The sequence below is a fragment of the Carettochelys insculpta genome, chromosome 18 (assembly GCF_033958435.1).
Source record: "Carettochelys insculpta isolate YL-2023 chromosome 18, ASM3395843v1, whole genome shotgun sequence".
NCBI lineage: Eukaryota > Metazoa > Chordata > Testudines > Carettochelyidae > Carettochelys > Carettochelys insculpta.
In genome coordinates, this window is record NC_134154.1 from 3,160,723 (window position 1) to 3,177,765 (window position 17,043).

A 17,043-nucleotide genomic window follows, 5' to 3' on the forward strand; every position below is an offset into this window, starting at 1 on the left:
TGTTTATCTCCATTAACAGTCTAAATCAGTGGTTGTGCCCCAGGGATACCTGTACCTTGGGGGGCACCGAGGTGGTAAAAAGGAGGAAGATCACCCTTGCCAGTAAGCCTGTGTTGTGACGCTTTCGTATTTTTAGGGCTGATTTTGCAATCGAGTCACATTTAAGGAGGTGAAACTTGCGGGGGTTAAGTCTCCTGAAAAGCAGAGTCTGGGAAAGCTGAGAGCCGCTGCTCTACAATGCTTTAAGTAGATCTCCACCATTACTGGTTTCTAATCAATGACCACTTCAGCCAAGGGGCAATGGGTTTCACTTGATGGCCATTACAAGAAGTTTCACTGGGTCTGAGATTTGGTGTCAGAGTGAAGATTTCATCCGTGGAAGCCGAGCTTCTGCCCCTCTTATCGAAGAATAAGTTTGGGGCATCTCATTTGATCTGTACTTAACCAAAAAATACACACAAGCCCCAGTGTCTCACCGGCCTCTCGGATGTCTTTGACAATTTGCTGCGCCAGGCTCCCAGTGTAAAAGGCATCAGCTCCCTCGTTGGCTAACGTCTCGTAGGTGTTGGCTAGTTTGGGCATTTTGATGATATCCCCCTCCTGCAGGATCTTTCCTCCTCTGCAGAACACTTCGCTGTGGGGTGCAGGGGGGAGGAAAAAGGAGAGAATCAGCTATAATGTTGCACTTCAGCAGCACAGACCCCTTGGCCTTTGGACTGCACACAGTATTCAGGCAAACAGCTTCCAGCAGAGCACCAGGACTGCTGAATTCCAAGACTTGCTAGTCGCAGACTCCCGCAGACACGAGGACCGGGATAGTAATACTACCAGCAGGTCCTTGGGAAACAGCCGGCCCTGCTCTGAGCCGCCAGAAGGGCAGGGCCCTGGGGAAAAGGGGCGAGACTGGGGCCAGCCAGATGGGCTGCAGCAACCTCCCCCGCACCTGGTCCCTCTAGCCCCAGGCTGTCCGGAGCATATGGCCTCTGGCAGCAACTTAAAGAGCCTGGGACTCCGACCACACACACACACACACACACACACACACACACACGCACACTACAGACCCTGTCCCTCCCCTGCTCTGCTCACACCGGGCCATCTTTACCCTCTCCCCAACCAAGCAGGCTGGGGGTTACCTGGGGCAAGGCTGTAACAGCAGCAGGGGCCACCTGCCCTCCCCCCCCCGGCACTCACCACGCAGGGCGAGCAGCAGCCTCCTCCACCCCACTGCACCAGGCCCTCCTGGCCCTGCTACTCCACGGGCACTGGAGGCCACTTCCCGCTGCCACAGAGAAGCAGGCTCAGGGGGCCTCGAGAGCACAACGCAGCGCAGGCAGCCGCTCACGTCACCCATGTGGTGAGGGCCGGGGGGGGACGCAACCCCTGCTGCTGCTGCTGCCCTAGGTAAGCCTCCCGCCACGCATCCAGAGAACGCCTGGGGCAGCCGCCGCAAGCCTCCCAAAAGCACAGGGCCTGGGGCGGCCACCCCCATTCATCCGACGGGTTGGACGGCTCTGGCAGGCAGCATGTGTTTCCGCTGAGGGTGCACGTCCACCCTTAGTGCGCATAACAAAGTTTTTCTGCACACGGATGGGACGCTGTTGGAAGAGAGGGGCTCTCCAGCAGAAGAGCTCACAACTACCACAGCAGCCAGCTATGGGGATTGTCTGCCCACTCCAATGGCACCACACATTCTGCTGGGTCTGAAGTCCCAGGGTCCAGAGATGCTACCTACCAGAGCGAGGGGTTGCTTTTGATAGCCTTCTCTTCTGATTTTAAGGCTGCTGCCAGGGCTTTCCCAGCTGGGAACCCCTCTCTCGCCAGTTTGATGTTGGGCAGAAACAGACTACTCCATGGCAACCTTCCGTGCCGCTTATGAGCCATTTCATAGCCACGAATTTCTCCTGGCACCGCAACAGAGAGGCCCCCTGGAGTAGACAGGAAGTTCATTAGACCGCTTGGCACCAAACGCTAAGCAAGAGCAAAAACAGAGTTGTCTTCACACACGCCCGTTTCTCAGGGTGGCCAAAAGATTTGACAGGCCCGTGGGCAAGAGGTGGTTACGGCTCTGCAGCCTTGGAAGGGGTGGGGCCTTTGGCAGAAGGGGCAGGGCCTTTGGCAAAAGGGGTGGAGTCTTGGACAAAAGGGCGGGGCTGGAGCTAGCTCCCCCACCCCCCCAGCCAACCCTTCAGTGCCACCTGGAGTACACTGCCCGGAAGACAAGTGACAATTTAAAGGGTCCAGTGCTCCGACTGCCAGGTCCCAGGGCAGCTGTCCCCTCCCAGGTCCAGAACAAGAAGTGTCAGGCCACCCTCCCCAGCCGTACCTTCACTGGAGCTGAGCAAACAACCGGTGGGTTTTTATTTTGGTTTTGGTTTTTGCTTCAGGGGCCAAACTGGGAGGATGGGGAGAGAAATCTGGAAACAATTGTTGTGCCCAGATGGGAAGTTTAGTTTCTCACCAAAATGGAAAAAAAAAAATACAACCAAGTTTTGGCTTTGAACAAAACCTTTTAATTGAATTCAAAACCTTGATGGTGGCAGTGTTTGTTTGATTCTGTCATTAAACCCGGGTGAATTTCTAAATGAAAACATGGTCTGAAGAGGAGAGGTCAAAGGGTTGGGCTCCATTTCAGAAGTCCTGTGTTTTTTTTTTAACGCTGAAGCTCCTTGCTGAATTCAGCCTCAAATCAGAAAGCCCCCTTGACCCAAACCTGCATTTTCAGCATATAATGCTGCTTTCCTCTGCTTCCTGCTCAACGAGGAAGCAGTTGCATAGGAAAGGTCTGCAGGAACTGGCTGGCCCTGTCCTTCATCTTTGCGTATGTTCAGCCCATCCGGGTAATCGTGCTAGTTGATGCAGCTGCTTTGCGTCCAGTCACTCCCTGTCCATGTTCTGCAACTCTTGAAGCAGCTAACCCTAGAGGGCCCAGCAGCAAGAGAGTCTGGTGTGTTACCCAATATGAAGCCTTGGAGCATGGGATAGTGTGACTTAGAGGGACCTGAACTGATGAACTAGCTTATGGCTTCCATCCATGAAGGGGAGAAACATTGTACAGGTTGAACTTCTCTTGTCCAGCACTCTTGGGATCTGACCAGTGCCGGACAAGAGGATTTGCCAGACCACGGGAGGTCAATATTGTCTACCATCATTGCCAACTCTTCAGCTGCTTACTGGGTTCTTAGAAACCATTTAGGGGTAAATTAGATGTAAATAACAGCTCAGAACACTTAGCACCAGGACGGGTGGCTGGAAACCAACTTTATGGGACCACAGGAACCTTGGCCTCACCCACAATAAGTGGTCATCCAGCTAACTGAAATCATGCTGGATTACAGAGTTTGCTGGGCAAGAGAGTTCTGGATTAGAGAGGTTCAGTCTGTAGTAAAGGACACCAATGCAACCAGAGCTGAAGCCTAGGCCTCACTGCATCCTCCTGGTGCCATCTGCAATAGGCTGGCTCTGGGGTGTGGACATGCAGCACTGTGCATGAAACTCACGTGGATGGGTTTTCAATGTGTGGCTTGGTGCAAGGACTTGCTCCTTCTGTAGCCAGTCATTGGCACTACCCTAAATGACCGTGTATTCCTCAGATCCCGGTTCTGCCCTCTCCACCCCCGGCTTTTCTGCCCTACCAATACAACGTGGTTTCCAAGGGCCCACAGAGGATTCTGAGCACTCAGCTTGATTCACTCAGGGAAGGGCAAAATATGGCCTGTGGAATGGATCCAGCCCACCAAGCCTTTGGATCCGGCCCGTGGCCCTCTGGGACCCTCAGGCAGGCTCCCTGCATGCCACAGCCCCAGGCTGTTCAAAGCAGCCAGCTGCTGGGGCCACATGCCTCTAGGCGCCACATGAGCCTTGTGGGTGGGGGCTTTGCACTCAGCCCCCACTCCCTGCATGATCCTCGCGGCTCCCATTGGCTGGTGTCAAAGCAATGGGAGTTCAGAGGATTGTGCTTCTGGCGCAGGCATCACATGCAGCCTCCCTGCCCCGCGCCACAAGGCCCCAGCAGCCAACTGCTTTGAGTGGCCTGGGGCTGCAGCAGGCAAGGAGCCTGCCTGAGGGCCCCACTGGGCTGCTGGCCTGAAGCCGCCTAGGTAAGAACCTACCAGCCAGAGCCTGCCCCTGGCACCCCACCCCCTGCCACACCCCGGCTCCCTGCCCCAAGTCAACACCCCGCCTGCCCCACATCCTCATCCAAACCCCCTGCACTCTCTTTGCTCCTCTGCCCCAGGTCACAACTGCCTCTGACACTTCTCCCCCAGGCCAGCATCCTCCTCTGCACCCTTATCCCCTCCCTGACCCCGTATCCCCTGCTGCACCCCAACCCCCTGGCCCAGATCACAGCCTGTCCACTCCCACGGATCAGAATCCTTTCCTGCACCCATACCCGCTCCTGGACCCTGCACCCCAACCCCACGGCCCAGGTCACAACCTCCTCCTTCACCCAAACTCCCGCTGAGCTCCCAAACCCCAGACCCATGCCCCAAGCTCCCTTCTGCACACAGCCTCCGCCCCAGACCCTCCATTCCCACCATACTAAAGTTTGATCCTTGACTACTTTCCAAAATGTTCCCCCCGGCCCCCGCCAGCAAAAATTATTGCCCACCCTTACTGAGCTGTTTAACGTCTCTTTGGTGTGTTTCTATTTTCTGTCAGAAGAATTTCTGCCTCTCCTCCAGATCCTCCTGCTCTCCAGCTGGAGCCATCACTACTAAGATTGTCGAGTGAGGGCTCCCCCAGAAAGACACGCTCTAACAGCGGGGACTCTCGTCTGTCACAGCGGGAGGAAGAAGTGGCAGATGTTATGCTGTTCAGGGCAATACAAAATATGGTCCCTTAACAGTTGTACGTGAAGGTAGATTTTCTACTTCGTTCTCTGTATGATAGAGACAACAGATGCTGCTGTGATTAACGGTCATGGACAAAGCAGTGTACTCAGCTCTCCTGGACAAGGGAAGACACACAATGGCAATCGGGAGGAGGCAGAAGAGATTGCTGGGGATGTTGTGACGGGGAAAGCCCCAGGTGGGTAGTTAGAGCCAACTCCAGCCACAAGATGCAGACCAGTCAGGCGCGCTTTCAGCCAAGGTGACTTTGCAACAGTAGCTCAGGGCCCACCTACCGGAATCAATGCATCAGCCCCACCTGACCTCTCCTTACCTTTAAGGGAGAGCTCGGAGTCATTCCCAAACATGCCCAGGGATGCATTTTTGGGAGCCACTTCTCTTGCATTGATGACTTCTACTTTCCCTTGAAAAACACAAGGAATTAGGATGGCATCCCCTGTTCGCTCTGCACACGCAGTTACTGAACCTCTCGACTGGGGTGCTACAGCACAGAGAACCGGCTCCTTCTCGGCTGCGGTGCCTGAGCACACCCACCTGTCGTGGCAGACTATGAAGTCTATCAAACCCACCCTGTCCTGGGCCGTAAGCAATCGGCTTGAATTGGCAGAGCTACCTTCCCATGGCAATACTGCCCCTACAGACCACTGACCCTCTTACCTGTGCTGGTGTAGATGGTGAGGGAGAGACCCCCTCCGATTCCCATGCTGTGGGGATTCAGGAGGCCTACACAGAGCAGAGCTGCAATTGCAGCATCCACGGCAGATCCTCCTTGCTGAAGGATATCCCTGTCCAGGCAAAAAAGAGAACCAAATCATAGTCCCACGACAGCACAGCAGCCTCGGCTGTGGCACGTTCATGAGGGACGTTCCATGCGGCACCTCTCGTGGCTGCACATGCTAGAAGAGTTTAGCCTCCTAGCCCGGCCACCACTCTCTCCGCCTGCTCCTGGGCCCCCAGGGGTTGTCTGCTTCAGCACAAAGGCAGGAGGGAAGCAGTATCCAGTCGCTTTCTCAGCCAAGGGCACCCTGGGGCGACTTCCCAGGGAACAAGCCCGCAGGTGACTAAGCACATCCCCTACTCTTGAGCTTTCCCCAGCTTACGGGACAATTTCTATAAAGCAGCACCACCTGTGGGTGTGGGCCACACACACTGCCTCAAGACCACAACTTGCCTGGGGCCTGGCACATCAAAGAGGCCCAGAGGCCTGGCTGCAGCTATTTCAGCAGTGATGGTGGCTGGAGCTCCAGGGCCCTTTGAAATACCCACATGGCAGCACTGCTGCACCAACTCCGTGTGTCTCTGATGGGTGGTCCCAGCACCACTGACTTCGCTAGGTCCTGCGTCTTCTGCCTGTGCCCCACCCCTTCTGGAGGTGTGGCGCCGATCCCCGCACCATCCCACCTTGCCTCGGGGCCTGCGGTGGCTGTCAGCCCCACTGGTTTGTGCCCTTGATTTTGTGACAGTAGCTACAAGCAACATCTGGATGCGAGTAAGGAGAGATACCTGCCAATGATTGAGCATTGCCCAGCATCTGTAGCCACAGCTGCTTTCTTGTAGAGGTGCACAGCCTGGGGCCAGGGGCCAGTACGCAGCCCAAAGAAAAGCCCAAAGAGAAGGGCCAAGCCCACCAGGATGCCAGTCAGAAGGCCAACCACCAAATAGCACTGCTTCATCTTTCTGTGGAAAGAGAGACAGAGTGAGCAGGCAACCTGCACAGAGCCTGTCAGGGGTTCCTGAACATGGTCTCAGACAGGCCTCCAGCAGAGGGTTGTGTTGTACAGTGGGTATGAATGTCCATCTAGCCAGTTCCACGCTCTGGTTTCTCACCCAGTTGTCTCCTCTCCAAAGCAGGGAAGTGCAGAGAAGAGCAGCTGATGGAGGCCAAAGGCTCATTCCAGTCAGAGAAACTAGAGACTGTGGATACTCCGTCTGGAAGGGAGGGAGGTCACAAGCTCTCCCAGGGCACCTGTGTGAATGAGCACCTACCTCAAACAGCCTTTAGTTAGGCCCCCCGGGGCTGATTACCCCTTTTGCCTTTCAGAACTCAGCCCCATGCCAAGAAGTATTTCAAAGTCATCAGGCGGGCCTGTTCTTGCAGTCCTGCGAGACAGAGAGCCCTCGGTACCAGTGGGGCAGTGCTTAAACACCATCCCACCTCAGTTAACTCTGAGGACCCCTAACAGATGCTTTGCCAGTCTCCAGCTCTATTACATCCCCACATGCCCGTCATTCAACCGTTTGTAATTTGGTCAAAATTAAGATGCTCATCTCTGTCTGGCTTGGGCTACTTCAGCAGCTTCCTACTTATGAGAGCATCTGGAGCATAAAGGAAACAAACAGTCCCTGCCTCAGCATCTGAGCCAATATTTTCATTAGAGCCCCAAGCTAGATTTACTCTCAGAGTGATCATAGAACAGTCGCTTGAGTGGAACTCCCCCTGTACATAACCTTCATAGACTTTGAAAAAGCCTTTGACAGCATTGACAGAGACACTTTGTGGAAATGGGTGCAACGCCATGGCATCCCACCCAAACTTATCAACCTGATCCATTCAACGTATGAACCTTCAACACGCCAAGTTGTTCACAATGCTGTCTTGACAGAACCCTTCAGCATACTCTCAGGAGTGCAACAAGGGTGCCTATTGTCACCTTTTCCTGTTCTTGATCACAATGGACTGGACTAGGAAAAGGACAACAGATGGCCATCAAAGGGGCACTCAGTGGACACTTTTTAAACAGCTAGAGGACAATGATTTTGCTGATGATGTTTCCTTCCTTTCACACCAGCATGAAAGCATAGAAGAAAAGCCGCAACTCTAGACAAAAGTGCTTCAGTGATTGGACTGAGCATTAAAAAGGGAAATATGAGGATCAACCCATCCAAAAACATCATGATTGCACTGGGAGGGGGATGACTTGGAAGATGTGGAGCAGTTCACCTACTTGGGGAGTGTTACGGGCAGAGACGGGGGAACAGCTAAGGATACCACTGCCATTCAAGACTCTCCATCCCATCTGGCGTTAAGAATAATATCTGCAAAGATGAAGCTACAGATCTTCAACACAAATGTGAAGAGTGTGCTCTTGTATGGATGCGAGACCTGGAGTACTAAAAAAATCTTTAAATCACAAGCTACAGACATTCATAAGCAGATGCCTGAGGTCCATCCTTCACATCAAATGGCAAGACTGTCACAACTGAGGAGCTTTGGAACAGAGCAGGACAAGAACCACTTGACTTTCAAATCAAGACAAGAAAGTGGGGGTGGCTGGGCCACACTCTCAGAAAACCATCATCCAGCATAGTCCATCAAGCTCTCACATGGAACCTTCAAGGAAAAAGCAAAAGAAGATAACCTCGGCTAACATGGAGAAAGAAGATCTACTGAGATTGAAGGACAACAACTGGGTTTCTCCTGGAGTCAGCTAGAAGTTTTGTCCCATGACGGAGTGAAGTAGGAGACTTGTAGATGACCTGTGCTCCACTCGGAGTACACGGGTTTAAGTAAGTGAGTAAGTTAGATTTACTGGAGGGCAGCTACCAGCACTGCTTCTCCTCTCCCTACAACCTCCTTTTCCCCTCACAGGAAATCTATACATTTCATTCCTCCGCTCAGTTCTTGTCTTTACACTAGCTCTCCATAGCTTTTCCTGGCCAGTAGCTCAGTAAATCAATGAGCGGCCATCCCCAGCCCTGCTGATCTGCAGCAATTCCCCACCCTAGATGTATTTTTCATTCACAAGTATATTCTATCAGCACCATCCCTAGAAAAGTCTTTGGTTTTCATGTTGAACTGCAGTTACAAGGAGTGGGTCTGCAGTTCTACCATTTTAGAAGGGTTAGTGAATTCTCCCTCCTCATCCATTAACAGGCCTACTCTGTAATATACTTGCTGCCCCATCCACCTCTGCCTATGTACTCTTAATATGGCATCACTATTGTCCCAGCTATAAGCACAGAGCCCTTCAAACCCAGCAGCTTTTGCTAACATTTTAATCCAGCGAACGGCTTCGCAAGACTCACCAACCTTTCTTCCAAAAGAGCCCGGCCAAGATGGAGTCATTAACACAGCCAGCATCTAGGATAGATTGTGTTACATTGTGAGAAGGGAGCAGGTCCAATGAGAGCAGAAGAGGCGTGAGCAGGGAAAGCCCCAAGTTCAGAACTCAAATTAAACTGGAAGGAAGGTTATAAGTGCCGGACGATGATGTCGCAGGTGGACCAGCATGTTTTCAAATTCTAGTATCACAGCAACTCAAAGATACAATTGTACATTAATACCCACATTAGTCAATTGTGACATTATAGCCGTGTCTACACGTGCACACTACTTCGAAGTAGCGGGACTAACTTCGAAATAGCGCCCGTCACGGCTACACGTGTTGGGCGCTATTTCGATGTTAACATCGACGTTAGGCGGCGAGACGTCGAAGCCGCTAACCCCATGAGGGGATGGGAATAGCGCCCTACTTCGACGTTCAACGTCGAAGTAGAGACTGTGTAGTCGTTGCGCGTTCCGCAACTTCGAAATAGCGGGGTCCGCCATGGCGGCCATCAGCTGAGGGGTTGAGAGACGCTCTCTCTCCAGCCTCTGTGGGGCTCTATGGTCACCGTGTGCAGCAGCCCTTAGCCCAGGGCTTCTGGCTGCTGCTGCTGCAGCTGGGGATCCATGCTGCATGCACAGGGTCTGCAACCAGTTGTCGGCTCTGTGGATCTTGTGTTGTTTAGTGCAACTGTGTCTGGGAGGGGCCCTTTAAGGGAGCAGCTTGCTGTTGAGTCCGCCCTGTGACCCTGTCTGCAGCTGTGCCTGGCACCCTTATTTCAATGTGTGCTACTTTGGCGTGTAGATATTCCCTCGCTGCGCCTATTTCAATGTGGTGCTGCGTAACGTCGAAGTTGACCATCGACGTTGCCAGCCCTGGAGGACGTGTAGACGTTATTCATCGAAATAGGCTATTTCAATGTCGCTACATCGAAATAAGCTACTTCGAGGTAGGCTTCACGTGTAGACATAGCCTATGAGTTACATTGTCCCTCAATTTTCCAGAAGCCATATGTCAATACAGGCACCTCCAACAGTAGGGGGCACAACCAGCAGAGTGCTCAAGAATTGTCTTTTTTCCCATTCCAAGGTGCACTGGAGCCCTTGCAGTCCCTTATCCCTCCAGGAACAGCCACAGCGGAAGCAAGAAACTGAACGTTTTTCTTTTAACTGCTCGTGACTTTTCCCCCTTCCCGAAAGGCACAGGCAAGGCACGGATTTAATACACCAGTGCACCGAGTGCAATAGGCCTGCTACCCGGGCACCTTCCCAAACCTTCTGCTGTGCACAGAGCGAAACCAGGCAGAGGCTTTGGGTGCAACGAGCAAGGAATGACCTTGTCCAGTGACAGACCCAAAGCAGGATGTGATTTCCAGAGAGGTCAGACCGAGGCCAGGTCTACGCTAGCCCTTAAAGTTGATGGTAAATACACAATTCCAGCTACGGCAATGGCATAGATGGAATCGACTTACCTGAGCTCGACTTGCCTGGCTGTCCCCAGAGACAGAAGTTGATGGGAGACCTCCCTTACTTCTCGCGAGATTGAGGAGTACAGGGGTCACCTGTCAAGCCCCGATTGTTCAATTTCATGCGCCCCCTACGAGGAGATGAAGACCGAACACTGGAAGATCAATCCTCACCAGGTCGATCTTCAAGGTAGCAAAGACCTACCCTAACTCTCCCTGCTGTGTGGCAGCAGCACATGCAGGACCAACCAGCTGCAGGGAGGCCAGTGCTGAGGTTGCTGGAGGACGCAGAACAGCCAGGACGGAAGCAGAGTGGGTGAGTTGGCCCACTGGAGAGGAGTTAGCTGAACAGCCTACACACCATGGCAGCCAAACAGGTCAATCTGCCACCCCACCCCTTTGTCTGTTAATAGCCATTGCATCACTCCCCCTATGCAAGCACTGAAAGCTTTCTACGTCCCATAGCTTGTTACAAAGCAAATCTACTGCCTCTGCCATGAAGCTCATGAGTCTTAATGACTGGCAGCAAACAGGGAAGGGCAGAGCCTCTCTGCGCAGGTTCAGAGCTTGCTTTGCACTAGACCAGGCTAAAATCAAGGGCGTACTTGCCATACAGTCACTGTGCACAGAAACAGAGCGGCCATTATGTCTCCAGTCGCTCCCTCAGCCTTGGCTCTTACAGGCCGCTTTGCCTGTTAGGCTGGCGCATGGGCCCTGTCCTCAGCACCTTACAGAAAGTGCCATGGGGCTTGTCGTCGGGCGGGAGACGTCTCTTTTCAGTGGCTCAGCTGAAGGACGGCACCTCTACCCCTGCAGCAGGGGGCACAGTCCCATGGCCCCCGGCCTGAGCCTGAACCTCTGACTCATTGACAGCCATGTCCGGAGTGGCCTGGCTCTGGTGTGGGGTAGCAGGGGAGAGCGTCACTTCTCACCAACAGGTGACCCATTCGTACAGTGGCGGGAGGAGGAGGGTTTATCCTAAGCCCTTTACTTCAAAAGGGACCTCATCCCTCATCTCAGCACAGCTGGAAAGACACAGAGAATGGTTGTGTCCATGCCTCTGCCTCTGTACCTGGGAGCAACTCCTGGAGCCAGTGCAGCTCTGCCAGGCTGCGTCCTCAGGATGGTGCGTATGAGACAGCTGAGCACTGCATTCAAGCGTCACTGTCCCAGTGAGTGTCGCAGCTTAATGCTCAGTTCAGAATTCAGCTCTTCCAAGTGACCTCAGAGCTTTGAAATAGTGGCACATCCAATGCGTTCTCCCCCAGGAGACCAGGCCCCCAGCCTGCAGCGGCTCCTGAGAGCTAAGCGGTGAGTTTCTAACTACTGTCATTTGAGGCCAAGTCCCAAGAAAGCAGGAAGAAAAATCATGCACTTGGAAGGGCCAGTTAGGACACCGTATGTTCACGGACCTGTGACCAGCAGAAGGAGAAGCCACCTCAACCAAACACAGCAGCGTGAGATGGATCATGCCAGGGAAGAGAGCAAGCGGGGGGCGGGGGGCGGGAACTGGCTGCTGTAGGAAGCTCCAGGACTGAGCTACCTAAAAGCAGGCAATCCTGAGCACAGCCCAGACTAGAATCAGAGCCAAGAACACACGTCTCCGCTGCCCGAGCTAAAGGAAAGCGACCAGGTTCCCTCACCTTTTGTTGGCCCAACCACTAGTGGGCAGCATCCCCCACCCGACCCCGCCATACACGAGAGCTTCTGCACTGCAGTTTTGAAGCTAAGAACGAAGCCTGTGAGTGTTGCAGCCTGGAGCTTACAAAGTCCTGGCCAATGTTAGGCCCAACATCTCAGTACTTACCTGAGGCCTCTGGCTAAGTGGCATAGACAGGTGTGTTAAGACACCAGCTTAGTTTTTTCCTGCTGACGCTGCTGTCTCTTTTCTCCAGGGATTTATTGCAGGGACTAGTCAGAACAATGACTGTGCAGCTAGCGGGTGCTGGAACTCTCTAGCAAGCGGCGTTCTGCAAGTGCTTCTAACCTTTGGCCAGAGCCAGCTCTGTGGCAGCTTTGTTAGTATTTCAGTCAGACAGCCCTTCTCAGCAGCAGGGGGCCAGGACAGAGGAGCTATCGAGCAATTAAAAGGCGCTACAACTACTCCGCAGACATGATGGTTGTGACACTGGCCAGAGCTAGGCAGGAAATTCAAGGCCAAGTCTGACCTGTCTTAATTCTTGCAGGGGAAGAACAGCAAGCAACAGCTTTATGGCTGGAAGAGCGATTTTACCAGGGAGTCATGTTAATTGTGTCACAGCTTAAACAGTCCTAAACATATGGAACCTTTATTTAAAAACAGCAGCTTAGCTACTGCCAGGCAAGGAGATTCAAGCCTGAAGGGGTGTGATCAAGAAGGCTAGAGAAGGTCCAGCTGGACAGGGACGTGAACGTAACAGGAAGGGTTTTTAAAGGTATGTTAGCAACAAGAAGCAGCTCAGGGCAAGTGTGAGACCCTTGCTGAAAGGGGAAGACAACCTAGTGACAGGTGATGTGGAAAAACCTGAAGTACTCAATGCTCTTTTTGCCTCCATCTTCACAAAGTCGGCTCCCCAACTGCCGCACGGGGCAGCACAGTGCGCGGGGCCGGGGGGGGGGCCTTCTGCTTTGAAGGAGCGGGTTAAGGACTGTTTAGAAAAGCTGACCATGCACAAGTCCATGGGCCCGGATCCAGTACCGCCCAGGTGCTGAGGGAGCTGGCCGATGTGATTGCAGAGCCGTTGGCTATTATCTTTGAAAACTCATGGCGACCGGGGGAGGTGCTGGATGATTCATCATCATGAATAACCACAAGCTCAGCGCCCATTGGTGTCTGATGTCTCTATCACTATTTCCTTCCATCTTTCCCTGTCCAGTGCACAGCGGCTTAGTTTCTGCACCAACCAATATAATCAATCCATTCTCTGTGGGGTCTGCCTCTCCTATTCGAACCGTCCATTATGCCAAATACCAGGATCTTGATTTTTCGTTCGTCGTTCATTCTGCAAATATCTCCAAATAGTTGCAGCTTCCATTTCATAACCTTCTGAAGCAGGTTCTTGTTCGGCTGTATCTTTCTATATAATTCCTCATTAGTGACCTTCTGCATCCATCCTATTCTCAGAATCTTTCTATAACAACTGCTTTCAAACACCAATATTCTTCTTTTCAAATCTTTCATTATTACCCATGTCTCACATCCGTACAACATGCTGTTGAATACACACATTTTCAAGACACTAAGCTTCGTTCTTAAGCTAATTGCTTTGCTTTTCCAGAACTTATCCATCGCCTTCAAACTTGCTCTTGCTTTCGCTATTCTAACAGAGAGGAAGCCGTGCTAGTCTATACACTATCAAAACAAAAAGCAGTCAAGTAGCACTGTAAAGACTACCAAAATAGTCCCACCGCTCCACTCTCTGATTTGCTCACCTTGATTATCTTTTTCTGATTTGTCCTCCTTGCTTACTGTTTTTGGTTCTTTGTGTCTTAAATATTGAGTCTGTTCTGGTCTGGCTGTGGTCTGAAGAAGTGGGTCTGTCCCACTAAAGCTCACCTAATAAACTATTTTGCTAGTCTTTAAAGTGCTACTTGACTGCTTTTTGTTTCGCTATTCTAGCCGCTATTTCCTTCTTACAGTCTAGATCATACGTTATGTTGCTCCCCAGATCTGTGAACTTCTCTACATTTTCTAGTTCAATCCCATCCACACTGATCTCCCTTCCTATTTCCTTATCTCCAAATACCATTGTTTTTGTTTCAACCATGTTCATAATCAGTCCACACCACTTCCCTTCTTCGCTTAGCACCTGCACTGTTTTCGCTGGCTTCTCCTCATCTTCCTCAATGTTAACTATATCACCCACGAACCTCAAGTTGTTAATTCTTTTCCCGTGCACCGATAGCTCTTCGACCTCTTCCTTGATCTTGTCCATCGCTCTCTCCAGATGTCTGATGAAGATACTTAGCGATATTGGATCTCCTTGTCTTGTACCTCTACTTGTTTTAAACCAACTTTCCAACTCCCTGCATGTCCTCACTGCTGCCTCCGCATTGTCATTGATATCCTTCGACAACCGTATCAGTCTGCTATCCACTCCATATGACTCCAACACCACTCAAGTCACTTTCTGATCTATGCTGTCAAATGCCTTTTGAAAAATCAATGAAGCAAGTGTAGGAAAAGGCAAACTTAGTGCCCGTCTTTAAAAAAGGGAAGAAGGTGAATCTGGGGAACTATAGACAAGTCAGACTCACCTGAGTCCCTAGGAAAAAATCACGGAGCAGGTCCTCAGGGAATCCATTTTGAAACCCTCAGAGGAGAGGAAGGTAACCGGGAACAGTCAGCATGGAGTCACCCAGGGCAACTCATGCCTGACCCAACCTGATTGCCTTCTATGAGGAGGTAACTGGCTTTGTTGATATGAGGAAAGTGGCAGATGTGATATAGCTTGACTCTAACAAAGCTTTTGTTATGAACTCCCACACTACTCTTGCCAGCCAGTTAAAGTGCTCTGGCTTGCATGAATGGACTTTGAGGTGGATTGAAAACTGGCTAAATATTCCATCTCAGTGGCTTAATGTCTGGTTGGCCACTGGTATCAAGCGAAGTGTTCCAGGGGTCAGTCCTGGGGATGGTTTTGTTCAACGTCTCCATGAATGATCTGGATGCTGTACTGAACCCTCAGTAAGTTTGCAGAGGATGCTAAGCGGTGGGGAGAGAGAGAGAGACCCTCGAGGGTAGGGCTAGGGCTCAGAGCAGCTGAGACCAAGGCCCTCTATTTGACACTGGTGAGGGCACATCTGGAACCTTGTGTTCATTTCCCCGCCTCACCCCAACACAAAAAAAGATGTGGAGAAATAGGAGAGAGTCCAGCAGATGGCGAAAATGATTAGGGGGTCAGGGCATGTGACTCGTGAGGAGAGGCTGAGGGAACCAGGATTCTTTAGTCTGCAAAAGGGAAGAGTGAGAGAGGGTTTGACAATAGTAGTCTGTTGTGTTCACTCAACTGTTCCACCCACAATGGCTCTGCTCTGTCACCTTCTGCAGACACCTACCGCTGTCAGCTCTGCAATAAAGGAGCCACTTAAGGGGGGCCCAAGGGGTCTCTAGCCCACTGCAAAGTTTGAACCACCTGGGACTTCATACCTGAGGTCTGCTTAAAGCATTTGGCCTAGCTCTGTTCTGTTCTCAGCTTTGCTCTGGGGCCTCACTCAAGTAACTAAAGGTTTGTTAGGTGATAGTGTGAATGCTGCCAGGCACTCCACTTAACAGCTAGGGAAAAAGCAGTGGTGTAAATAGTAGGGTCTGCCTGGAGCACCACTCTTCAGCTTATTCAACGTCGGCTTGAAAAGGGGATATGGCCAGAGGTGACTGCAAGAAGCATGTCAGAATTTAGCATTTCCCCCTCGACATCAGAAGGGCTCCTTTCCATATGCACGTCATTTAAAGTCTGAGGTCACAGTGGCCCACAGGACCAGGAATTCCAGGCGAGGACTCCTTGAAGCTGTCAGGAACACAGGGCCATCCTAGCAGCTAGCTGTGCATTTCTAGCACACAGCATAGAGGTGACAGTGAGACCTCCTGAATCCGATTGTAATAGCTCTGATTTTTACCCAGATCTTCCAGCAGCCAACAACATTTGTGTCCGTAAGTCGAAAACCCACAGGCAGAAAGCTGTCTAGATTCTCCCCTACCAAAGAAACCAGTGCAGCGCCTAAGAAGAGGGCACCGGCCCTTGAATGGAGTGAATGAATAATTTCTTTTTTTCCACTCCATTCATCTGAGGAAGTGGGTTTTACCCACAAAAGCTCATGACCTAATCAATGTTAGTCTCTAAGGTGTCACAGGACTACTTGTATTTTGTGAAATTACAGACTAACTTGGCTACTCCTCTGAGACAGTTAAGAGTAGGAGTCCTGGTTACCTGGGGACCATTCCTTTCAGATGTAGTTGTTAGTGCCTTTTCCCAAATATCTCTGTACTTATGTACAGGTCGAACCTCTTTAGTCCGGCACACTTGTCCAGCAACATTTGTGGTCCAGCGTGATTTTAGCTTTCTGGATGTCCACTTGTCATAGGTGTGGCCAAGTTTCCTGTGGTCCCATAAAGTTTGTTTACAGCCAGCAGGCCTAGCTCTCAGTGCTCTGTGCTGCTATTTAATTCTCATTTACCCCAATTGTCTTCTAAGAGCCCAGTAAGGAGTGGAAGTGTTGGTAATGCTACTAGACAATATTGACCTGTGGTTCGGCAAATTCTCTCATTCGGCACCAGTCAGATCCTGAGGGTGCCAGACTAGAGAGGTTCAGCCTATAACAGCACCTGCCAATAGGCTGCTAGAGAACAAGAGTCACTTCATTCTCCCGCTAAAGGTAGGTTTGCAGTAATTATATATCCATTTAGCCAACTAAACCATCATTTCCTTGCTCACATGTGAGGCAATGAACTCACATCACCGCTATGTAACAGAGAAAGCAAATGATTCTTCTGGGACATTCTATGCAAGCCTAGATAGCTATTGTTTATATCCTTGGATGCTGTGGTCTAATTCTGCATTCATCCAAAACCTCTTCCAATTGTTAGTAGGGTCAGGGGCAGCACACACTCTCTGGCTATGTCTACACTAGCCCCAAACTTCGAAATGTCCACGCAAATGGCCATTTCAAAGTTTACTAATGAAGCACTGAAATGCATATTTAG

At 51.3% G+C, this 17,043-nt stretch overlaps 1 protein-coding gene across 5 annotated transcripts in view; it reads right to left on the reverse strand.

Annotated features, from left to right (window-relative positions):
• Positions 1–17,043, reverse strand: part of GGT1 (gamma-glutamyltransferase 1) — a 57,008-nt gene that overhangs the window by 26,425 nt on the left and 13,540 nt on the right. For 3 of the 5 annotated variants that reach the window (XR_012648052.1, XR_012648051.1, XM_075013066.1), the window contains exons 2-6: positions 6,357–6,530; positions 5,511–5,638; positions 5,167–5,256; positions 1,736–1,928; positions 477–634 (exon numbers count right to left, since the gene is read on the reverse strand). Coding sequence is in view for 3 of the 5 variants with exons in the window: in XM_075013066.1 (XP_074869167.1) it covers positions 477–634; positions 1,736–1,928; positions 5,167–5,256; positions 5,511–5,638; positions 6,357–6,526 (739 nt within the window). In the remaining 2 variants the exon portion in view is untranslated. Of the gene's footprint in view, positions 1–476; positions 635–1,735; positions 1,929–5,166; positions 5,257–5,510; positions 5,639–6,356; positions 6,531–17,043 lie in introns of those variants that run through there. The other 2 variants (XM_075013067.1, XM_075013068.1) reach the window with 2 other exon arrangements.